The sequence below is a fragment of the Heptranchias perlo genome, chromosome 1, assembly GCF_035084215.1.
Source record: "Heptranchias perlo isolate sHepPer1 chromosome 1, sHepPer1.hap1, whole genome shotgun sequence".
In the NCBI taxonomy this organism is placed as follows: Eukaryota; Metazoa; Chordata; class Chondrichthyes; order Hexanchiformes; family Hexanchidae; genus Heptranchias; species Heptranchias perlo.
In genome coordinates, this window is record NC_090325.1 from 186779942 (window position 1) to 186804836 (window position 24895).

General features: G+C 45.9%; 1 protein-coding gene across 2 annotated transcripts; it reads right to left on the minus strand.

Annotated features, from left to right (window-relative positions):
• Positions 1–315: 315 nt before the first annotated feature.
• rpl34 (ribosomal protein L34) lies at positions 316–24895 on the minus strand. 2 transcript variants are annotated; one of them, XM_067994431.1, is made up of 5 exons: positions 24886–24895; positions 4976–5052; positions 4323–4422; positions 1630–1733; positions 316–445 (listed from the first exon to the last, which is right to left on the minus strand). In XM_067994431.1, the coding sequence occupies exons 2-5, from the start codon at positions 5038–5040 to the stop codon at positions 361–363; spliced, it is 354 nt and encodes a 117-aa protein (XP_067850532.1). In that variant the 5' UTR covers positions 5041–5052; positions 24886–24895; the 3' UTR covers positions 316–360. The 2 variants fall into 2 exon arrangements, with proteins under 2 accessions (XP_067850532.1, XP_067850531.1); XM_067994430.1 differs by lacking the exon at positions 24886–24895 and adding an exon at positions 7652–7684 and having other exon boundaries at positions 4976–5049.

Here is a 24895-nt window from a genome sequence, read left to right on the forward strand (position 1 = left end):
ACCACCTCACACTTATCTGTATGGCAATTCATTTGCCATTTACACGCCTATTCTGCAAGCTTGACTCTAGTTATCGGATCTCGGTGCAGGCGTTTAAGCACAGCTTAAGTTTGCACTCAGAATCCTGTAATACACCAACCTTCAAACTGGCACGGCATTTAACATATCAAACGTACAGCTTACAGGTGATATGGATTCTTTAATCACTCAACGGTGGTGTCGATTTGGCAAACTCTTTTCTATACAAGCAGCCCATTCTGCTCGTGACCCCAACTACCTACATTTTGTAGAAGAAAATATTCTCAAACAAACACGTTCCAATTAGTATTTTACTTCCATGTGTGTACAAAATTAGATGATTCACTTCGACTTCTGGCTTTGTGCTTGTGCCTTCAGCACCTTCACGACTATCTTCTGTTCCTCAATAAGGAAAGCACGCTTAATTCTGAAAAGGAAAAGGTTTACAACAGTGAGGGCAGCTCAACAGCTGGGCGCCAGCGGGGAGAAAACTCTCAATTAGTTACAAAGTCACATATCCCACAAACCTACGTGTGAACTCCAGTATCACAGAAGACAAATCCTCGGCTGTGCTGATGCACTCCTGGAGTTATGGCACGAGTGTAGCAGAAAGACCGCACTCTAGGCTGGGTGCCAATTGTTTGGCCAAAATCTTTCAACTTATGGCAATTGACTATTCTCCCCTCCCGAAAGCATTCACTTATTACGGAGGCACTGGACACCTCCCAGAATCTCACCCAGCTGACCCTTCATAGAGAAAGAACTTGTATTCATATGGCCCTTTTCACCACCTCAGGATGTCCCAAAGTGCTTTACAGCCAATGGAATACTTTTGAAGTGTAGACACTGATGTAATATAGGAAATGTGGCAGCCATCTTGCAACTAGCAAGCTCCCACAAACAGCAATGAGATAATGACTAGATAGGGTGTTGGTTGAAGGATAAAATATTGGCTAGGACACAAGGGAGAATTCCTCGTTCTTCTTTGAATAGTGCCGTGGGATCTTTTATGTCCACCTGAGAGGACAGACAGGACCTTGGTTTAACGTCTCATCCAAAAGTGCAGCCCTCAGTACTGCACCTAACCGTCAGCCTAGATTTTGTGCTCAAGTCTCTGGAGTGGGACTTGAACCCACGACCTTCTGACTCAGAGGCGAGAGTGCTACCAACGGAGGCAAAGCTGACACTTAATATGCAAGCCTCGATAGCGAAAGCCAGCGGGCTCTTCATCCACAGGGGGTACCAAGGCAGAGACCGACCCAGTCCTCACCCAGACCCGATCGGTAGATGTAACTCCAGTTAATTTTACCCTCCCTACCCCAGGACGCTGAAGCCAACTGCAGCAACCCGACCACCAACCAGCAGATATCCAGTCAACACCGACCAGGGATCGATGTTGGAACTTTCCTCGTCTGTAAGGGTTAGCCAACCAACGGATAAACCCCCTGGAGCTTCAATAGGCTACTTGAAGGTCTCTGTGAATCCCACTCTCAGTCCCGAACATACTCGGGCACCAGACACTCCACAATTGGGTTGTCTTGTGGCAGGCAGGAATGTTCAATAAATTGGCTAATCAAAGAATTAATAGGAACAAGTTATTTTGAAGGTTACCTGTCACGTACACACTTGGCGCACATGGACCCACCATAAGCTCTACTGACGTGCTTCTTGGTCTTTGACAATCTCATTAGGACCTTGGGTCTAACAGCCCGAATCTACACAAGTTCAAGAGGAATCGGTTAATATCTATTTTTGGTCAACAGTTCAAACACAAATTCAGCACCAAAATGAACACTTCCCTATTAGATCAACTTGTAAAAAGTTAAAAATCAACCTGGCCTACTTAAGACATTTGGCCAAATTTCAGAGTAGACTCTCCTAAATACATCCAGCGGGTCAAACAGTGCCTTTCATCTATGTTCAAAACAATGCAGGTCTCCTGCGCCTGCAGGCATCCCATGTGAAATATCCAGCTCCTCGTCAGCATGGGTCTAAAGCAAAACAAGTACCCTTAATTTAAAATTTCAGCCGGCCGAATTACGGATGTTGTAGGAAATGAAAAAGTTGACACATTGGCGCAGTTTGAGGTTGAGACAGAGTGAAGGGAGCTTCGATTGGCCTCAAGCCCTGCTGTACTTGACCTGGGAGTACGCAGCGTCAAGACAGGGTGCCTGAAATGGACAGCATTCCATTGCCCAGCATTGATCTCACTCACTTTGGGCACAAGAAAAAAAATCTGAACTAATGTAATGAGATAAAAAAACTTCAATGCCAAAACTCAATACCCCTCTTTTTATTTGTTCTTGAGATATGGACATTATTGGCAAGGTAACATTTACTGCCCACTGCAGTTGCCCTGAGGGCACCAAGAGTCAACCACATAGTGTGAGATGGAGTTACATGTTAGCCAGACCAGGTAAGAATGGCAGGTTCCCTTCTTCTGAGGACATTAGTGAACCAGTTGGGTTTTTACAACAATCCCGCAACTTTCGTGGTCATTTTTTTAAAAAACAAAAAGTGGAACGACGTCAACAAATGAAATTCTACAATGTAAAATTTTAGTGCAATTAAAAGATGCAACCAAATTAGTTCTCAGTGCCGATCTCAGCATTGCTGAATGATCTTAACCAAAGCATAGGATCTACTAGAACAGCATCCAAAAGTAGCCAAAACTTTTGGATTTTTCATCTTAAAATTTTAGTTGTTTTTTCTTGTGTTCAACGTAACACAGGACATTCTGCATTTTATTTTACTTGTTAGGCCAAGTATTGGAGCCAGTGGCACATTAGGGGATTCCACGTCAGATACAGCATGGGTTAGTTGCAGAGTAAAGGTCCTTTTATTCTGCTACCGTTTTCTATAATGAGATGAGGCTCAATACCAAATCTGTGCTTCCATCAGACTCTGTTCCTCTGTTAAGTGCATGACCTCAAACTACAAGCTGACCAGGAGGGAAGGAATGAAAGTCTTAGAGGCTAAGATTTAATTTGCGATGGATCTTTAATGAGATAGGTGCCTGTACAAACGCAAGCTATTTAAGTGGCAAATTCGAACATCTGGATTACCTGTAAAAGACATACTTGTACGTACTATTCACGTCTAAATGATCATTAATTCAAGTCACCAAAAACAAGTAGTTTTATTCACAGCTTGACATGTAATAAAGAAATGGAGACTAGTCAGAAGTTGATAGAATGTTCACACAATTCATCCCAAACAAAATTTAACAAGCTCACCACCATATACTGCTCTTGCAATAAGTGCTGGAGCTTTCTCACTTTCCAAATCACCCCAGACGAATCCGATAAGAGTTGAGGTTAGAAATGTCCAATTCACTCAAATAAAAAGCCAGGACCTTGGTTGCACTATTTCAACTCTTGCATAGAGAGGCATCCTTCGTTTGAACTTCAGCTTCAGTCTCAATTCTATTCACTTTGGCACTGATCTAATTTTCTCAGCCCACTTCTCCAATGCCAAATGTAGAGGCATTCAGGATTTAAAAGCCACCCTTCCAAATAACTTAAGTCCTGTTATACCACTGTCAGACATTAAATGCAAATAGCAGGAAACGCTATGGGGGTGCTACTGTAAAGATTGATACTCTTTAATGCAGTCAAAAGAAACAGGATTGGCTTACAGCTTCTAAACCCGCAACACAGAGCGAAGGAGTGCTTTCTCCTTTCAGTACATAGACCCGTAGAACTTAATGGCCTATCTGCCCTATAATGTCTGTGCTAGTTCTTTGCTGGAGCAGTCCAGAACTATTCCACTCTCTTCCCATAGCCTCTTTTGCTTCAGATATTTATCCAATTTTCACTCGAGGTGCACTTGTGTCTGCCTCAACCATGTGGCAAAGCATTCCATGCTCCAAGAAATTTTTCTGAACCTCTTATCCCCAAGAGCGAGAATTTAAAATTGATGGGCCTCATCATCGGCTCCCCAACCAGAGGAAAAACAATCTTTCCCTATTCACTATCAAAACTCTTCACAATTAAAAAAAATATTAAATCTCCTCTTGCCCTTTGCTGCTCCTGTAGGAATAGTCCCAGCATCTCAAGTCTCTCGTCGTAATTATAGTCAGGAAACCCATCAGATCAGAACATTGCGGGAACAAATTCATGCTCTGCTACAGTTTTAAAGTCAAGGCAGGACAATAAAACAGCTGCCACCCCAGACCACAGGTGCAGAGCAGACACACTGCCGCATCTCAATGTCCTACAAGGGTTCTACTAATATTAGAAATCAGAAGCTGTTCTAAACCCAAAAAAAAAACCAACCCCGCACGCATTAAAGTGACTACTTACACCGCGGAGTCTTCCGGGACAGATACCACATGCGGACTTGGGTGCTTTGCCGACCTTCTTGGTGTACAGGAACACAATGCGGTTACCGGGTGTGCGAGACCTTCACAAGTAAGGAATAGGTTAGCGTTTTTTCAGAAAATTAAGCAGCAAAACCATCTTTGGGAACAAGACCAACAACGGCTAAAAGGGTTAAATTACAAGGACAGGCTGCATAAACTAGGCTTGTATTCCCTTGAGCAGAGAAGATTGAGAGGTGATCCAATTGAGGTGTTTAAAGGAGTTGATAGGGTAGAGAGAAACGATTTCCTCTGGTGGGGGAGTCCAGAACAAGGGGGCATAACCTTAAAATTAGAACTAGGCCATTCAGGGGTGATGTCAGGAAGCACTTCAACACACAAAGGGTAGTAGAAATCTGGAACTCTCTTCCCCCCAAAAAGCTGTTAAGGCTGGGGGTCAATTGAAAATATCAAAACTGAGATTGATAGTTTATTGTTAGGCAAGGATATTAAGGGTTACGGAGCCAAGGCGGGTAGATGGAGTTACGGTAGAGATCAGCCATGATCTAACTGAATGGGGGGGGGGGGGGGGGGGGGGGGGAGAGGCAGGCACGAGGGGCTGAATGGCTTACTCCTGTTCCTATATCCAGTACTTACAATCTCTTCTTGTTGGAGGTTGTGTTGTAGGACAACCTACGACGGTACGTGAGGCGTTGAACCATCTTTTAAAGCTGAAATAAAAGTAGAGGAAACAGTCAATCAAAAATACCATTCCACCAGTTTTATGATAAAGCCTTACAGTTCACAAATTCCATCAACAGATGTAACCCACTGTTTAGCTCTGTGGACATGTCGGATTTCATTGCCTGGGTTTTAACAAGTAACCCTGGTTTAGAAATCCTGGCGAAGAATAAAGGCAAATATCAGATTCACATCAACATGACTCCTCTAACCAATAGTGCACGCATGACAGCAATGTTAAAAACACAACAGAAACTCTGATCCTACACTGCCCAAACTGTATCATCACTGGAGGCAGTGCAGAGAAGGGCAAGGAGGCTGATCCCGAGTGTGAAAGGATTGGAGAAACCTGGGCTTCTCAGCCTTGAAAGGAGGCATTTGAGCAGTGATCTTACAGAAATATACAAGATGGTTAACAGTATGGGAAAGATAAATCCAGAATATTTTGGGTACTTTAAATTATGTTGCAACATTAGGACAAGGAGACGGGGGCAAACTAGTAAAAGATAGAGACAGGCATTAGGAAGTTTTTAGTCACACAAAGTGAAGACTTGGAATGGACGCCCAGATAGAGCAGTGGAGGCAAAACCCCCAGAATCAGATTCTGCCGTAGAGGACTTTAGGCTCTTTCTGGTTGGATAAATTAAGATGGGCTAAACGGCCTCCCCATCCTGTGATTATCTGGTGACCTCAGCCCTTATTCCATTTTTCCCCAACCTCCCAAAAAAGCTTCAAGTATCACCACGATCTGCTGCTCCTTTCCTCTGCCAGTTCACCACACACCACACCCTATCAGATCTGTGGGTACAGTAGCATAGTGGTTATGTTACTAGATTAGTAATCCAGAGGCCAGGACTAATAATCCGGAGACATGAGTTCAAATCCCGCCACAGCAGCTGGGGATTAAATCTAGTTAATTAAAATAAAAAAATCTGTAATAAAAAGCTAGTAACGGTGACCATGAAACTACCGGATTGTCATAACAAACCCATCTGGTTCACTAATGTCCTTTAGGAAAGGAAACCAGCCATCCTTACCCGCTCTGGCCTATATGTGACTCCAGACGACAGCAATGTGGTTGATCCTTAACTGCCCTCTGAAATAGCCTAGCAAGCCACACAGTTGTCAAGGCGGCGGCTCACCACCACCATCTCAAGTGCAATTAGGGATGGGTAATAAATGCTGGCCTTGCCAGCGACGCCCACATCTCATGAATTTAAAAAAAAAATCAGAAACCAGTGAATCACAGTGTGATTCCAAAATTGAAAACAATATGAGATCCAATTCCCAACAAAGAACGATACACCAACAAACTAACGTTCCAAATTACTTTAAGCATTTCAGTTCCCATTCTTGCGAGCTATCTTCGTGACCCATGTAAAATTCCAACATGCAGTCAAAACTCGGCTCAAAAAGTGCTGTGGCCTATTAACTTAAATAAAGAACTTGCATCTCCACAGCACCTTTCCCACCCTCAGGACTCCCCAAAGCGTTTACAGCCGATTTGTGCACAGCAAGATCTTACAAGCCACAATGTGATAACGATCAGGTAATTTTTAAAAAAAGTGCTGTTGGTTGATGTATAAATATTGGCCAGGACACCATGGCTATCTCCCCTGCTCTCCTTCAAAATGGGATCTTTTAACATCTCAGCCAAAAGACGGCACCTTCGGCAGTGCAGCACTCCCTTAGTGCTGCAGCGAAGTGTCAGCCTAGATTACGGGCTCAAGTCTCTGGAGTAGGGCTCGAACCAACGACCTTCCAACTCAGAGGAGTGTGCACTACCACGGAGACACCCTCAGTACTGCACTGACACATCACTGAGGGAGTGCTACACTGTCGGAGGTGCCGTCTTTCAGATGAGACGTTAAACCGAGGCCCTGTCTGCCCCCTCAGGTCGACGTAAAAGATCCCATGGCACTATTTTGAAGAAGAGCAGGAGATCTCTCCCCGGTGTCCTGGCCGATATTTATCCCTCGACCGCACTAAAGAAAAACAGATTATCTGGTCATTATCACATAGCTGTGTGTGGGACTTTGATGTGTGCAATTGGCTGCCATATTTCCTACATTACAAGTGACTACACTTTAAAAGTACATAATTGGCTGTCAAGCACTTTGAGACATAGTGAGGATGTGGAAGACGCTATTTAAATGCAAGTCTTTCTTTTAAAAGACCTGAACCGATTTCCCCTCCACCCAATCTCAGGGAGAATTCCCAGGACGCCGGGCATTAGTCCCAGCCGCTCGGTAATCATTCAGCCCCGGGCCGGAGGATATTAGTGGTCTCCCTCTAACAGGCGGGACCGAGGCCAGAGGGTGTTGACTCTCTTCCCCCCCTCCCCTCGCCCCACACCAGCGGCCTCGGAGATTCAGGCCTCCCTCAGACCGGGAGCGATCACTCGCAGGCCCGCCTCATCCTCCTCTCCCCCCGGCCCCGCTCACAAACATCCCGCAATATCCGCACCAGAGAGGCCCTCGGACCCAGGGAGATGACAACCGGCGGGGCACCGGCGGATCTCATGCGCACAGGCCGCGGATGGCACCCGATTGTCTGTAAAACCCCAAACCATCAGCAGCCTCATCGCCATACCTGCACCCGGCGTCACCGGAAAAGGAAGGAGGAAGTGGAGGAGGGGCAAAGTTCAAGTAGTGCCAATAACGGACGTGTGGAATGACGTGACGTAGTCAAGCGCTATGGGCGCCGCCATGTTGTTGTACGGCCAGTGGCCTGGGCTGGGTGTACGGTAATACACAGAGCAATGGCAGCCTTTGTCGTCTTAAATTACAATTTATTTTTATGGGTTAAACATAAACAGCTCATTCCTAAATCAAACTCTTCTTCAAACAAAAACAAAATGAAGGAAGAGAGAAAGTCTCTGTTGCCACAGTCGGAGGTTCCATCTTTCAGATGAGACGTTAAACCAAGGCCCCGTTTGCCCTCTCAGGTGGACGTAAAAGATCCTATGGCACTATTCCAAAGAAGAGCAGGGGAGTTCTCCTTGGTGTCCTGGCCAATATTTATCCCTCAAACCAACATCAATAAAGCAGATAATCTGGTCACATTTCTATTGTTGGGACACTGCTGTGTGCAAATTGGCTGCCGTGTTTCCTACATTACAACAGTAACTACACTTCAAAAAAAGAACTTCATTCCATCTGAAGCGCTTTGGGATGTCCTGAGGTCATGAAAGATGCTTTATAAATGCAAGTCTGCAAAGCCCATTGCTGCTGATAATGGATTTAAATGTTCTTGCAACAAGAAACATTAAATACAGTTTTAAGATCTGCAATTGGTTATTCCGGTCTCAGGTGTGTTACACAGCAGTCATCCAACATGCTAAATGGTCACTTTACAGATTAATTTCAAAGAGAATTGGCACAATCTGGTTTAATGTTATGAATGAAAATAGCTTTCTAAAATCAGTAATCTATAGCAGAATTGTAGTTCACATTTTTTGGGGGTGGGGGGATGGGAAATTATTTCCTTGTCTTCATTTTCAATCTGCTCATAAAACCAGTTGTGACCTGGCGCCAGAAACCACAAATCAACTTAAACTTGCCTAGTGCGATTCTCGGCCCTAAAACTCTACCGTCTGTTGTACTCAGCCTCAAGAAGATGGGCTTTAAACGTCATTTATGGTCTTGTTGAAAAACGGATCGGAGACCACCTTGGTGGATTCTGCACCACATCTCACTAACGATGGTTGCCGACAATCAGCACCACCAAATAATAAATAAAACCTATGCCCCAAAGCACATGATTGAACATCAATCCCCAGGTTCGGTATTCAGGAGTGTGAGCCTCTTCTCAGAATGATGGTCAATAAGTGGGACCTTTTCAGTGTCGCTCGCATCATGTGAGCAAATAATAGAGGGTAACAGCTTCAGATCACAAAGAGAAGGAATATGCCAGTCTTGGATGTTGTTATTCTGCTTTGTGAATCAATCTTTTAAATCATGATGGACCTGGCTCTGCTACATTGAGGGGGAATTTTAACTGAGAGCAGGTTTCAGGCTGGCAGGGGCAGAGCGAGCGTCAATCTCTCACCTCCCCCGATGGCATCAATTTGAGGTCCAGGCTATTTTAACTCCCGGGCCTCAATTACATCCCTGCCAGCCTGAAATGGGTAGAAAGAGGCAGCTGGCCAGCTACCGGCAGTGGAAGATCAGACAGCCTGGCGACCGCCCGCCAGCTCTCAGTAAGTCGCGGGGTGGGGGCAGATTTGGCGGATGGGAATGGGGGAGAGCCCAGGGCAGCAGAGATCCAGACATTCCTTGTAGGGTCCAGAGAAGCACTCCTGCTCCTCCTGGCCCCACAAAGGAAAGTTTAACACTTACTTTACAGGGTCTGTTCTTCCTGCAGAGCAGGGTGGCCTTGTCTAAAGTGCCATTGGGGTCCTAATGACACCATTGGACCGCGAGTTTCATGAGTCAGGTGGGTGCCTCGGCCGCCTTATAAAAAAGGGCCCAGTTAAGATGGCAGCAGGAGGGAATCAAGGGGGAACAGGGCGGTAAGTCATTGTGCAGCTTTTTTTTAACTGCACGCCCATCCTGTTCCCGCCAGGCGGGGTGGGTTAAAATGCATCACAACATCAACACAGGTAGATTGTGTCTACACCAAACGACTTAGGCAGTGAGAAGGCAACGAGCCCAAGAAAAGAAAGGACAGTCCATCAGGCCCATCAACACTCGCCCAGTCCATTAGAGACTGTAATCTCATGTACCACCCTCCCCAACTGCTGGTAGAGCTAACTCCTGTCTGGGGGGGCGGGGGGAAGAGGAAGGTGTTAAAAATAAAACAAGAAAAATTTCACAGGAACCATTTTGGAAAATTCCTCCCCGACTCCTGGACCTGAAGTTTCCTCCTTATGTGCAACCCGAAAGTTAGCCCCGAAAGTACATCCAATATCGAGCCCATTTTGCTAATGTTAAGTTACACCCAAGCATCCTCCCAATCTCTTTAGAATATGTCCAAACTTAAAATGGGCATACATTAGCAGAAATCAGCGTAAACAATATATTGTATATATTATTTCGCCGTTCTTTCATCGTCGCTGGGTCAAAATCCTGGAACTCCCTACCTAACAGCACTGTGGGAGAACCTTCACCACACGGACTGCAGCGGTTCAAGAAGGCGGCTCACCACCACCTTCTCAAGGGCAATTAGGGATGGGCAATAAATGCTGGCCTCGCCAGCGACGCCCACATCCCATGAACGAATAAAAAGAAATCAGAGCCCAAGGACACGCTGAATGCACCCCACTATATTTCTTCTTTAAGTCTTAAAATTTAAGTTATTGAACTCATTCAGGCACAGTGAGGGTTATATTGGATGACCCCCGAAACCGGGCGCAAATGCCGTGGTGCGTGATTAACCCACGCCTGGTTGTTGAGATGCAGGCAGCATGTAACATCCATGCTGTCTGGTGATTTCTATGATTGCTGTGTGCTACCAGGCCTACCTGTGCTGTTGAGTGGCTGCTCACCAGCAGTGGTCCCCAATATCGCAAGTGGCTAGCACCACTTAAAGGCAGCCTGTGCCTTTTGTTTGCAAAATATAAGATATGGGTCCGCAGGGAGTCTGAACGTAGATCAGACATCGCACACGTAAAATACAGATGCAGGTCCCGTCTCTATGTTTACAAACTGTTGAGTTATGTTAAAACATTGAATAAAGGTTGCGCACTACTAAATCCCACATCCTCCAATCTGCACGCCAGACCTCACCAATCTGCCTATCTGAGTTTGTACCAGGCCTGCGAGAGAGCGTGCAACAAGGTTCTCTGATAACATAAGAACATAAGAACATAAGAAATAGGAGCAGGAGTAGGCCATACGACCCCTCGAGCCTGCTCCGCCTTTCAATAAGATCATGGATGATCTTCGACCTCAACTCCACTTTCCAATCACCATATCCCGAGATTCCCTTAGAATTCAAATATCTATCCATCTCAGTCTTGAATATACTCAACGACTGAGCATCCACAGCCCTCTGGGGTACAGAATTCCAAAGATTCACAACCCTCTGAGTGAAGAAATTTCTCCTCATCTCAGTCCTAAATGGCTGACCCCATATCCTGAAACTATGCCCCCTAGTTCTAGACTCTCCAGGCAGGGGAAACAGCCTCTCAGCATCTACCCTGTCAAGCCCTCTCAGAATCTTATATGTTTCAATGAGATCACCTCTCATTCTTCTAAACTCCAGACAGTACAGGCCCATTCTACTCAATCTCTCCTCTTCGGACAACCCTCTCATCCCAGAATCAATCTAGTGAACCTTCATTGCACTGCCTCTAAGGCAAGTATATCCTTCCTTAGGTAAGGAGACCAAAACTGTACACAGTACTCCAGGTATGATCTCACCAAAGCCCTGTACAATTACAGCAAGACTTCCTTACTCTTGTACTCTAACTCCCTTGCAATAAAGGCCAACATATCGTTTGCCTTCATAATTGCTTGCTGTACCTGCATGTTAACTTCCTGTGTTTTGTGTACAAGGACACCCAAATCCCTCTGAACACCGACATTTAATAGTTTCTCACCATTTAAAAAATATTCTGTTTTTCTATTCTTCCTACCAAAGTGAATAACCTCACATTTCCCCACATTATACACCATCTGCCTCCTTGCCCACTCACTTAACCTGTCTTTATCCCTTTGCAGACTCTTTGTGTCCTCCTCACAGCTTACTTTCCCACCTAGCTTTGTATCATCAGCAAACATGGATACATTACACTCGGTCCCTTCATCTACGTCATTAATATAGATTGTAAATAGCTGAGGCCCAAGCACCGATCCTTGCGGCACTCCACTAGTTACAGCCTGCCAGCCTGAAAATGACCCGTTTATTCCTACTCTGTTTTCTGTCCATTAACCAATCCTCAATCCATGCTAATATATTACCCCCAACCCTTATCTTGTGTAACAACTTTTTGTGTGGCACCTTATCGAATGCTTTTTGAAAATCCAAATATACTACATCCACTGATTCCCTTTATCTACTCTGCTAGTTACATCCTTAAATAACTGTAATAGATTTAGAGTCATAGAGTCATACAGCACGGATAGAGGCCCTTCGGCCCATCGTGTCCGTGCCGGCCATCAGCCCTGTCTACTCTAATCCCATATTCCAGCATTTGGTCCGTAGCCTTGTATGCTATGGCATTTCAAGTGCTCATCCAAATGCTTCTTGAATGTTGTGAGGGTTCCTGCCTCCACAACCCTTTCAGGCAGTGAGTTCCAGACTCCAACCACCCTCTGGGTGAAAAAGTTCTTTCTCAAATCCCCTCTAAACCTCCCGCCTTTTACCTTGAATCTATGTCCCCTTGTTATAGAACCCTCAACGAAGGGAAAAAGCTCCTTAGTATCCATCCTATCTGTGCCCCTCATAATTTTGTACACCTCAATCATGTCCCCCCTCAGCCTCCTCTGCTCCAAGGAAAACAAACCCAATCTTCCCAGTCTCTCTTCATAGCTGAAGCGCTCCAGCCCTGGTAACATCCTGGTGAATCTCCTCTGCACCCTCTCCAAAGCGATCACATCCTTCCTGTAGTGTGGCGACCAGAACTGCACACAGTACTCCAGCTGTGGTCTAACCAGTGTTTTATACAGCTCCATCATAACCTCCTTGCTCTTATATTCTATGCCTCGGCTAAAAAAGGCAAGTATCCCATATGCCTTCTTTACCACCTTATCTACCTGTTCCGCCGCCTTCAGGGATCTGTGAACTTGCACACCAAGATCCCTCTGACCCTCTGTCTTGCCTAGGGTCCTCCCATTCATTGTGTATTCCCTTGCCTTGTTAGTCCCTCCAAAGTGCATCACCTCGCACTTTTCCGGGTTAAATTCCATTTGCCACTGTTCCGCCCATCTGACCAACCCATCTATTTCCCTTTCATAAAACCATGTTGACTCTGCCTAATCATATTATGATTTTCTAAATGCCCTGTTACCACATCCTTAAAAATGGATTCCAGCATTTTCCCGATGACTGATGTCAGGCTAATTGACCTGTAGTTCGCTGTTTTCCCTCTCCCTCCATTCTTGAATATCGGTGTTACATTTGCTGATGATGCACTGGAGGCCTTGGTGCAAGAGGTGGACAGAAGGAGGGGCATCCTGTATCTGCATTGGGGAGCAAGAGGCCCTCCAGACATATGCTCCCGAGGTAGTGGGAGGCAGTAGGGGCCGAAGTCAATGCTAGGCGCATAGCACCAAGAGCATGAATGCAGTGCAGGAAGAAGTTCAATGCTTTGACACGAGTGGTTAAGGTGAGTGAGGTCAACTGTCAAGTGGTATCTCCTACCAACTGCACCACTAGCTGCATCCACTGCTCCACGCACTGCACCCCCCATCACCCACATACCAACAAACTCTTTCAATCAGTACTCAACTCTTCCAAACAGATGCTTCCTCTCACCCTCACACATTACCACTGTTGCAAACTGCACACCCACGACTCACAGGTCACACACACTGGCGGCTATTCAACCACGACAGGCACATCACCCAAATATCTTGCAGGACACTCACCGACACACGTCCCGTTTTCTTGCAGGAGAAGGTGGCGCATAACAGGAAGCAGCAAGTGGCAGAGGCTCCATGGAACATGAACCTGCTGTCCTCTCTCAGGATGACAGCATTCCTCTCCCACCCCTGCCACTCTGCCAGTACCCTTGCTGTTGCCTGTCAGCTAGCCAGCCCACTCCCTGTAGAGTAATTGAAACTTTATTATAGGAACATAGGAAGATAGGAACAGGAGTAGGCCATTTAGCCCCTCGAGCAAATCTATCAATCTCAGATTTAAAATTAACAATTGACCTAGCATCAAATGTCATTTGCAGATCATCGTACCAAACTTCTCCCACCCTTTGTGTATAGAAGCTAACTTCACTCCTGCAAGTCCTGGCTCTAATTTTTAGGCCATGTCCCCTAGCCTTAATATTCAAGTGTAGGAAATCTCCAAAAACAGGTACAAATGCATCAAAAACCTGAAGCAATAATCCAACAACTAACCTGTAAACCCTGCATGATCCCTTTAAACCGCACTGGTGGGAGGGTCTTCCATGCCGCTTACGACTTATTCAGCTGTGAGCGGTTAAGGCAGTGCCTTGGCTGGAGTGTTGAGTTCCAAAATCGCATCTGTCCCTTTAAATCAGCGTTACACACTGATCTACCGCATATTCTCCCTACTTTACACGCTGCCGGCATTCGTTATCTGCGCGTGCGCAAATGCCTTTACCAAGATGGCGTCTGGAACGCGTGGACATATTTCTAGCGTGATGCGCGCGCATCACGCTGGAAGTATGTCCGTGCATTCCGGACGCCATCTTGGGTCCTTAGGAGGCCATGTAGCGCCTACACAACGGGCGCTACGCTGCCCAATTTATAGCCCAGTGTGTTTAAGAACCTGTAATCGGGGAAGCTTTTAAATTTTAAATGTGACTTATACTTATGCCATTCAAAGAAATAGATAATACAGTGCAGGTCTCAGCGAGGATTAACTTTGAATAAACTCTCAAGAAATTGGAATTTAAAGACCAGAAAAATGTCCTTGTTTCCTGCTACGCCTGAAAACCTGGTCGCAATATTGAGAGATTCCCCCAAACAAGCCCAATTGGAGGATGCACGTGTTTGATAGTCGAGGGCGTGGCCAGTTTTGTGGGCGGAGATTTGTTCTGACGGAGGGTTTGATGGACGGACGTAAAAGATCGAAGAAACTTGGGCGTATTGTAGTTACGCCCGAAAACCTCATCATCTTTTGAGACGCGTAATTGGTTTGTGCCCAGATTCTGTTGCATCTGGGCGCAAATGCAGAGGAAACTCCAGGCCCAGAGGCCAATCGAGCGACATCAGGAGACCATTGTTACCAATGATGCATCACGAGGGTGACCTTAACTGACCCTTCCCCACTCCCACCCCCCAACGGCTGACAATGTCTTTCTCCTTCTGGAAGTTGTCAAGTCTCTTTTTAAATAAACTGTAGCGTAGCTGCACTTACCATGAGTATGTTAAAAAAAAAATAGCCCCACGCGGGGTCAAGTAAACAAGGGGTTCTTTTCAACTTAAAAAAAAGAGGGAGCGTAGTAAAGGTTTCTATTCCTCATCTTAAAAAGCAACGGTATTAAAATATTAAAATATTAACCCAACACTTCACACACGACGTACAGGCTGCACCAGAGCATAACCCAAAGTTAACCATTTTTTAATGTTTGGGCATCTATTCTTCCTTTGAGAATTCAATTTTCCAACCTTCATAAAAAGAGTAAACCACAATATAGAAGAATCTTCAAAGCATTTTCATTCTTAATTTAAGCATTGCGGAATAATAAATTAATTGGCCCTCTCATTGCCTCCGGCTGACAGAAATGATTTTCTTACATGCATGTCAAAATTAAATCATGCTTTTCTTTACATAACCACTTATATATGATACTAGTCAGTCCCTTCTGGCATCGCATATGGGTTGTCAAGAACAACTGTTGTCTTCAGATGAAGCAGGGGTTAGAGGGCAAGAGAGGTTTGTGGCGAGGAATTTAAAAACCCTTTGTGCAAAGGAATTTCTTCCCTCCCCTCGCCCCTTTAATTCTTTATGGTTTTAGGTTTGTGCCCTCTCTAACTAGTGAAAACAATCTATCATTATTTACTCGGTCGTAACCATTTAAAATCTTGAAGACCTCGATTGAGGTTTATGGTGACTTTGATCGAGGTTTATAAAATAATGAAGGGACTACATTGTGTCTATGTGGACCAATTATTTTGACGGAATAGTCATGATGTGGAGATGCCGGTGATGGACTGGGGTTGACAATTGTAAACAATTTTACAACACCAAGTTATAGTCCAGCAATTTTATTTTAAATTCACAAGCTTTCGGAGGCTACCTCCTTCCTCAGGTGAACGATGTGGAAAATTGCTGGACTATAACTTGGTGTTGTAAAATTGTTTACAATTGACGGAATAGGTTAGGGAGGACCAGGGGGTCGTGCTTACAAGTTATGTAAGGGCAGAACTTGGTTGGATTTTAGGCAGTTTTTCTTTCCCCAGAGAATAGTGGACCCGTGGAACATATTGCTGGCTCGTGTGGTGAACAAACGAGCGGGGTGTACAATAGGCGGGGCGTTTGAGGGACGGGGCATATAACAGGTGGGTGTATAACGGGAGGGTATTTAACGGGTGGGGTGTATAATGGGCAAGGTGTATAATGGGCTGGTGTATAACGGGTGGGTATATAACAGACAGGACGCATAATGGGTGGGCGTATAACCGGTGGGTGTATAATGGGTGCGGTGTATAATGGGCAGGCATATAACGGGTGGGTATATAACGGGTGGGTATATAACGGGTGGGGTGTATAACGGGTGGGCTTATAACGGGTGGGTATATAATGGGCTGGCGTATAATGGGTGGGTATATAATGGGTGGGTATATAATGGGCTGGCGTATAACGGGTGGGTATATAACGGGTGGGTATATAACGGGTGGGTATATAACGGGTGGGGTGTATAACCGGTGGGTGTATAATGGGTGGGGTGTATAATGGGCTGGCGTATAACGGGTGGGTATATAACGGGTGGGTATATAATGGGCTGGCGTATAACGGGTGGGTATATAACGGGTGGGTATATAATGGGCTGGCGTATAACGGGTGGGTATATAACGGGTGGGTATATAATGGGCTGGCATATAACGGGTGGGTATATAACGGGTGGGTATATAATGGGCTGGCGTATAACGGGTGGGTATATAACGGGTGGGTATATAACGGGTGGGTATATAACGGGTGGGGTGTATAACCGGTGGGTGTATAATGGGTGGGGTGTATAATGGGCTGGCGTATAACGGGTGGGTATATAACAGGTGGGTATATAACGGGTGGGGTGTATAACGGGTGGGCTTATAACGGGTGGGTATATAATGGGCTGGCATATAACGGGTGGGTATATAACGGGTGGGGCGTATAACGGGCGGGACATATAATGGGCGGGGTGTATAATGGGCAGGGCGTATAATGGGCAGGCATATGACGGGTGGGTATATAACGGGTGGGGTGGATAATGGGCTGGCATATAACGGGTGGGTATATAACGGGTGGGTATATAACGGGTGGGTATATAACGGGTGGGGTGTATAACCGGTGGGTGTATAATGGGTGGGGTGTATAATGGGCTGGCGTATAACGGGTGGGTATATAACAGGTGGGTATATAACGGGTGGGTATATAACGGGTGGGGTGTATAACGGGTGGGCTTATAACGGGTGGGTATATAATGGGCTGGCGTATAACGGGTGGGTATATAACGGGTGGGGCGTATAACGGGCGGGACATATAATGGGCGGGGTGTATAATGGGCAGGGCGTATAATGGGCAGGCATATGACGGGTGGGTATATAACAGGTGGGGTGGATAATGGGCTGGCATATAACGGGTGGGTATATAACGGGTGGGTATATAACGGATGGGGTGTATAATGGGCGGGTATATAATGGGCTGGCGTATAACGGGTGGGTATATAATGGGTGGGTATATAACGGGTGGGTATATAACGGATGGGGTGTATAATGGGCGGGTATATAATGGGCTGGCGTATAACGGGTGGGTATATAATGGGTGGGTATATAATGGGTGGGGTGTATAATGGGCGGGTGTATAATGGATGGGTATATAATGGGTGGGTATATAACGGGTGGGTATATAACGGATGGGGTGTATAATGGGCGGGTATATAATGGGCTGGCGTATAACGGGTGGGTATATAATGGGTGGGTATATAATGGGTGGGGTGTATAATGGGCAGGGCGTATAATGGGCAGGCATATGACGGGTGGGTATATAACGGGTGGGGTGGATAATGGGCTGGCGTATAACGGGTGGGTATATAACGGGTGGGTATATAACGGGTGGGTATATAACGGGTAGGGTGTATAATGGGCGGGTATATAATGGGCTGGCGTATAACGGGTGGGTATATAATGGGTGGGTATATAATGGGTGGGGTGTATAATGGGCGGGTGTATAATGGATGGGTATATAATGGGCTGGCGTATAACGGGTGGGTATATAACGGGTGGGTATATAACGGGTGGGCTGTATAATGGGCGGGTGTATAATGGGTGGGTATATAATGGGTGGGTGTATAACAGGCGGGATGTATAACGGGTGGGTATATAATGGGCGAGGTGTATAATGGGCAGGGCATGGGGGCGTATAACGGCGGGGCGTATAACAGGCAGGACGTATAACGGGCGGGACATATAATGGGCGGGGTGTATAATGGGCTGGCGTATAATGGGTGGGTATATAACGGGTGGGTATATAACGGTTGGGGTGTATAATGGGCTGGCATATAACGGGTGGGTATATAACGGGTGGGTATATAACGGTTGGGGTGTATAATGGGCTGGTGTATAATGGGTGGGTATATAACGGGTGGGTATATACCAGGTGGGTATATAACAGGTGGGTATATAATGGGCTGGCGTATAACGGGTGGGTATATAACGGGTGGGTATATAACGGTTGGGGTGTATAATGGACGGGTGTATAATGGGTGGGTATATAATGGGTGGGCGTATAACAGGTGGGACGTATAACGGGCGGGACATATAATGGGCGGGGTGTATAATGAGCAGGGCATGGGGGCGTATAATGGCGGGGCGTATAACGGGCGGGACATATAATGGGCGGGGTGTATAATGGGCGAGGCATGGGACGTATAACGGCGGGGCGTATAACGGCGGGGCGTATAATGGGCGGGTGTATAATGGGCGGGACGTGGGGTTTATAATGGGCAGGTGTATTACAGGCGGGGCATGTAATGGGCAGGGTGTAAAATGGGCGAGTTGTCAAATGGGCGGCCGATCTGCTACCGACCATTTTGCACCCCCTTTCAAAGTTGAATTACATCCCCTATGCCTCCAGATACAAAACCAAGGATTCTGTTTTCCATTCTTTCCCCCTATCTACTTGCACTGCGACCTTTAATGACCTGTGTAATCTTCTGACCAGAAGTCCCTCTCCTTCTCTTACCATTTAAGGTGCTTCTCCTTACTTGGATGCAATGATACACTCTGCCGTGCAATGTTGCTGATCCAGAATGGACCATCTGGGGAGGAGGGCTGAGTGAAATGAGGGAGGGGAGGACGGTGAATTGTCGGAGAAGTGAAACCACAAACCTTTAGTCAGGCTCCTAGCTGCTGGTTGAGATGCCCTGAAGAACAGGCTGCAGCTCCAATTGAAATCCGTTATGTGAAGCGGGTGACAAGAACGACAAAGAAATCATTTACCAAATTGATGGAAGAATAAACAGAGAAGGAGCGAGCTGATAAAGAGTGTGTATCAAAGACCAGTCGCTTGATAAGAAGCCTTACAGAGGACTCACATTAATTAGCCTATAAGCAACAAAATTTTTTTTATCTCAGAGTAATCAAGCAGGGGTAGCCAAAAGAAACAAGCAGATGAAAAAAAAATTATGTGCTTTGAAGCTAGGCACTAAGATGGCAACAGAGCTCATTTTGCCTGACTGGATAAAGTAATGAAACAGCTCCCAGTCACAGCCCTAGATTGATGGAGGAATCCAATAACTATGATTGCCAACCCCCTCCTGTTAGAGGTGAAGGAAGAGTTATTTAATTGACCCCTCTATCTCCCATGAGCATTTCACACCCTGTAGGAGCAGGAATGCTGTTGCTAAATTATTGAAGTTGTGTTGGATCTTGTATGTTTGATGAAATGAAGGAGACTTTTTGTAACAGTGCGGGTAAGATTCACTTGAGAAGTACTGAATATCCACCGGAAAAACAAAATAGAAATAACATTCAAACTTGCATAAAATAACATATCAGTGGGTAAGTGGTCTGCACACTGTGGTACTGAGGCCAACGGACCAGTAAAGCTCCAGGTTTGATCACTAATGTGTGCTCAATTATCTGATCTCAGCCAGGATGGAGTTGTTCGGGGGGGGGTGGGGGGTTGCGAGTCAATATTGGCCTCACTGCCTCCCATGCTAAAGATTGGGGGAGGGGGAAGAAATCAGCCAGGGTTTCTGCTGCTGTTTATTATCCAGTCAGCTGGAATGTTCACTTGTGTGGACTTTGGTTGAGGTCAGGCTTGGGCTCGGCTGGGAAGGCCTGAATGGCCTAGTAGCCTGTCAATACTCCCTGAGGAATGGTCTCCTGAGAGAGGTACTGGCTGGAAAATGAATTCCTTCTCTGAGAATCTTCCCCCCCCCAACTCAGTACTTCCATGTATCCTGGGCAGGAAGACAGCTGTTTAACTTTCTCCAAGGCCTCTGTAATTAGCACTGGGCCTCACAATCCTGACCTACCTTGGGGAGAATTGTCTCCTGATATTTCCAACCTCCTTAAGGGGAGTTGTCCAGGACAGAAGCCACTTTACTCGAGTTCCAGACACATTCATCAAGTGCGGGACCTTCCGAGACTGTATAGGGGGTGATTTTAACCCACCCTGCCCGTGCAGAAACAGGGCCGCCACCCAGTTAAAATCGCCTCTGAAAATTAACCGCCCTACTCCCTCTCCATTCTCCTGCCCACTGCCACCTTAACCGGGCCCTTTTTTTATGCGGCTGAGGCGCCTGCCTGACTCAAACAGGACCCTCATTAATACAGGCAAATTGGGGTCCTAGGATGTCATTAGGAAGGGGGGATGGGGAGGAGGGAAGGGGGAAGGGGGATGGTGAGGAGGGAAGGGGGAAGGGGGGTGGGCTGGGGAGGAGGAAGGGGGAAGGGGGAAGGGGGAGGGCTGGAGAGGAGGAAGGGGAAGGGGAGGGGGAGGGCTGAGGAGGAGGGGAGGGGAGTGGAGGGGGAGGAAGGGGGAAGGGGAAGGAGGAAGGGGAGGGGAGGAGGTAAGGGAAGGGGGGGGGTGGATGACTGAAACCCGCTCCCAGTTAAAAATTTAAAGTTAAAATCCCCTCCCAGCGGTTCAGATCTGCACTTACCAACTGAGCTACTGGGAGAACGTGAATTTTAAAAGCATATTTTAGACAGTAATTTGAAATGATAAATCATCTTTAAGCATTCGAGAAGGAAATGCATTTGGTGCTTGATGGAATTGCAGAGTCTGTCCTCTAGAGGGCGATGCTTTGCAGCTACAGAAGCTGAGTTAATAATCGGAGGCGAATAATCAGTCGGAAAAAACAATTTCTCTGAAACTCTTGAAGTCCGTTGAGGGTACCTTGATGATGTTAGAATCGGTTGAAATAGTCCACTGTTTGGTGCTAATGTAAACAGCTTGGTGTTTGTTCAACTGCAATGTCCAACTTTTCCTCTAATGGAACTGAGAGTCTCTTCCCGCAAATTACATCGAATGTACAGCACAGAAACAGGCCATTCGGCCCAACTGGTCTTTGCCGGTGTTTACGCTCCACCCGAGCCTCCTCCGACCCTACTTCATCTCACTCTATCAGCATAACCTTCTATTCCTTTCTCACTCATGTATTCATCCAGCTTCCCCTTAAATGCATCTATGCCATTCGCCTCAACTATTCCTTGTGGTACCGAGTTCCACATTCTCACCGCTCTCTGAGTGAAGAAGTTTCTCCTGAATTCCAAATTGGATTTGGTGACTGTCTGGCTTGTCTGTTGTTACAAGAAGCACAACGTATTTGCCCCGTCGATTCATGGATACAGATTTCTTGTGAAAGGTCTCTGTGGGGCACTTGTTCTCTCAAGAATTTTCTGCAGTTGTAATGTGTTGTAAATGAGTGGGATACAGTTGTAGCATGCAAAGCATATCTGCTTCTCCATGTTACACATTAACAGGCCCACCCTGGTGCTCTACAGGTATGATTTATTTATTCTTAAGAATTGTTTTCAATTCTGTGAGATATTGCATAGAATTGCAAAAACAGGCCATTCGGCCCAACTAGTCTATGCTGGCGTTTATGCTCCCGACGAACCTCCTCCCACTCTTCTTCATCTAACCCTATCAGCATATCTTTCTATTCCTTTCTCCCTCATGTGCTTATCTGACTTCCCCTTAAATGCATCTAGGCTATTCGCCTCAGCTACTCCTTGTGGTAACGAGTTCCACATTCTTACCACTCTTTGGATAAAGAAGTTTCTCCTGAATTCCCTATTGAATTTATTGATGACTATCTTATATTTATGGCCCCTAGTTCTGGTCTCTCCCGCAAGTGGAAACATCTTTTCTACGTCAAATCTATCAAACCCCTTCATTATTTTAACTACCTTTATCAGGTCACCTCTCAGCCTTCTCTTTTCTAAGAGAAAAGAGCCCCAGCCTGTTCAGCCTTTCCTGATAAGTACATCCTCTAAGTTCTGATATCATCCTTGTGAATCTTTTTGCACCTTCTCCAATGCCTCTATATCCCTTTTATAATATGGAGACCAGAACTGTGCACAGTAGTCCAAGTGTGGTCTAACCAAGGTTCGATACAAGTTTAACTTCTCTGGTATTTACTCTAATTTTAAATGGTGGGGGCCTTTAGTCTTATCATATGAGGCACCAAATTTGGACAGACGCACGCATGACATGACAGGATAAGCTAGCAAATAATGAAAGTGCAACGTGTGCGAAGGGAGCTAATACCTGTCCTGCCACAAATTCTAACAATTCTAGATTATAACTTTTCATTTAAATTGTAACTAGGCCTGGGATCTGGGATTGTTTAAAATGAAAACTGTGGCTGATTTTTTGGGGTGAAGTTTTCCTTTGTCCCTTTGGCTTGTCGGCAACGCAAATATACAAATCTGTGTATCTCTTGAGCATCCCCGATTTTCATCGCTCCGCCATTGGCGGCCGAGCCTTCAGCTGTCTAGGCCCTAATCTCTGGAATTCCCTCCGTAAACTTCCCTGCCTCTCTACCTCTCTCTCCACCTTGAAGATGTCCCTACCTCTTTGACCAAGCTTTTAGTCACCTGTCCTAGTATCTCCTTATGTGGCTTGGTGTAAAACTTTGTTTGATAACGCTCCTGTGAAGTGCCTTGGGATGTTTTATAGTACTACGTTAAAGGCGCTATATAAATGCAAGTTGTTGTTGTTGTTGTTGTTGTCGTCGTCGTCGTCGTCGTCTGCAGGCATTACCTACCAGTGGCTCTGAAACTTTGCATGCCCCAGTGTTGTAGGATCCTTTGTAGAACCACAGTGTTCTTATTTAAGAAGGTAAGCTTACAGATATTGTCATTAACCCTAATGATTGGGACATCAAAAACTTTTGTTTTACAATAAGCTGTCTGAGTTCAGATTTCCCAGTTCTTGGATTAGGCTGACTTTTGTTGGGGGGGTGGGGGGGTGGTGATTTTAAAGATGAGCAGGATTTGTGTGGCCTGCGGGGCCGAGGCGGACAAGAACCAATCCAGCCCTCCGAAGTGTGATGCCCGGGAGATTTTAACTCCAGGGTTTCGTCCGCATGATCAGAGACGGTCTCCTGTCTAAGCCCGCAGGACCCGCTATATGGCTGGCGGGCAAGAGCACGATTTTGGACGGCAGGAGGCCAAATTCCTGGAACTAAGGTTAGTGTTTGAGGGTGGCATTTAGAGGGGGTGGGGGGGTGGTGGGGTGGGGGAAAGCCTATGGCAGACGAAGGCCAAGGTTTCCTTGTGGGGCCCAGAGGAGTACGCATGCTCTTACATCTGTATAAATTTACAACTGACTATAAATAGGAATATACGGTTTAGCCTTAATATATGAGGGACGATTTTCCTCGCATGCTTTCGGTCACTTCACCTGTAAGTTTAATTTTTGGTTCGCAGGGGACGCAGGCATTTGTGTGGAAGCTGACTTTCACAGTCATCACAAGCAAAGAGTGTTGGGAGAGGATTACTAACCGGTAGGCTGAGTCACCGTGAATAGGAACCCTCAACATCCATTCAAAGCAGACAATTGAAATTGTTGGCTCCTTGCTGGACGTCACTTACTGTGACTGCAGGGGCTATTTTGATGGGTTAACTCAGCTTTCCTGCTCATTGGCAGGAGTCTGGTTGTTTGGGTGCCAAATTTTCAGCGACGCTAGTTAAAGGTAAACAATTATTGGACTTTAAGCATTTTCTGCAGGCTGTTATATCAACATAAAGAGAGGAAACAGTCCTGTAAAAATCGTAGCTGAATAATCCAGTGCATGTTAGGAGTCTGTAGTCAGGTGAACTTTCATATAATGCATGTCAGCAGATGGCAGTAGAAGAATTGCATAACATAGGCAAAGCCCTCTTGATCTGCGCTGAATGGGTTGTAGACTTGTCTGTATTCAATGTAGTCTGTGTGCAATGCTACCCATCACATCGGGTTGTTCCGATGCTGCAAGCGATTTACTGATGGCCGTCCCCTACCCTCATCATCACATCTTGGATCCCATCGAATTCAGTTGCCACACTTGGTGACAAATGGTTTCATCAGTTCTCAGACACGTGCCCACCTACAGTGACCATATTGACCTGCCTGAGTGTGTGAACGCTGTTCTGTGTTCATCTGTACCAATAAAATTAATTGAAAATTCAACAGTTACAGAAAAAAAAGAAAGAACTTGCATTTATATAGCGCCTTTCATGTCCCAAAGCGCTTTACAGCCAATGACGTACATTTGAAGAGTAGTCACTGTTGTAATGTCAGGAAACGTGGCAGCCAATTTGCACTTCGCTTTATCATTTTCAACACCTCGATTAGATCACTCCTCAACCTTCTAAACTCAAGGGAGATACAAAACAAGTTTATGCAACCTGTCCTCGTGATTTAACCCTTTAAGCCCTGATAGCATTCTGGCAAATCTGCGATTAGCTGCAAAGTCAAGAGCCTAGAAATTGGATGGCACCTCGCTCATTCTGCCTGCTGAATGGTTATCGGAAGTGCTCCACCCGGCTC

What these genes read in the sequence shown, in the direction of transcription:
- rpl34 (XM_067994431.1), bottom strand. Translation starts at nt 5,040, where the DNA reads ATGGTTCAACGCCTCACGTACCGTCGTAGGTTGTCCTACAACACAACC. An exon ending in GTCCCGGAAGACTCCGCGGT is followed by an intron (nt 1,734 to 4,322) that starts GTAAGTAGTCAC and finishes GAACTTGTGTAG; the next exon opens with ATTCGGGCTGTTAGACCCAA. An exon ending in GCCAAGTGTGTACGTGACAG is followed by an intron (nt 446 to 1,629) that starts GTAACCTTCAAA and finishes TTTCCTTTTCAG; the next exon opens with AATTAAGCGTGCTTTCCTTA.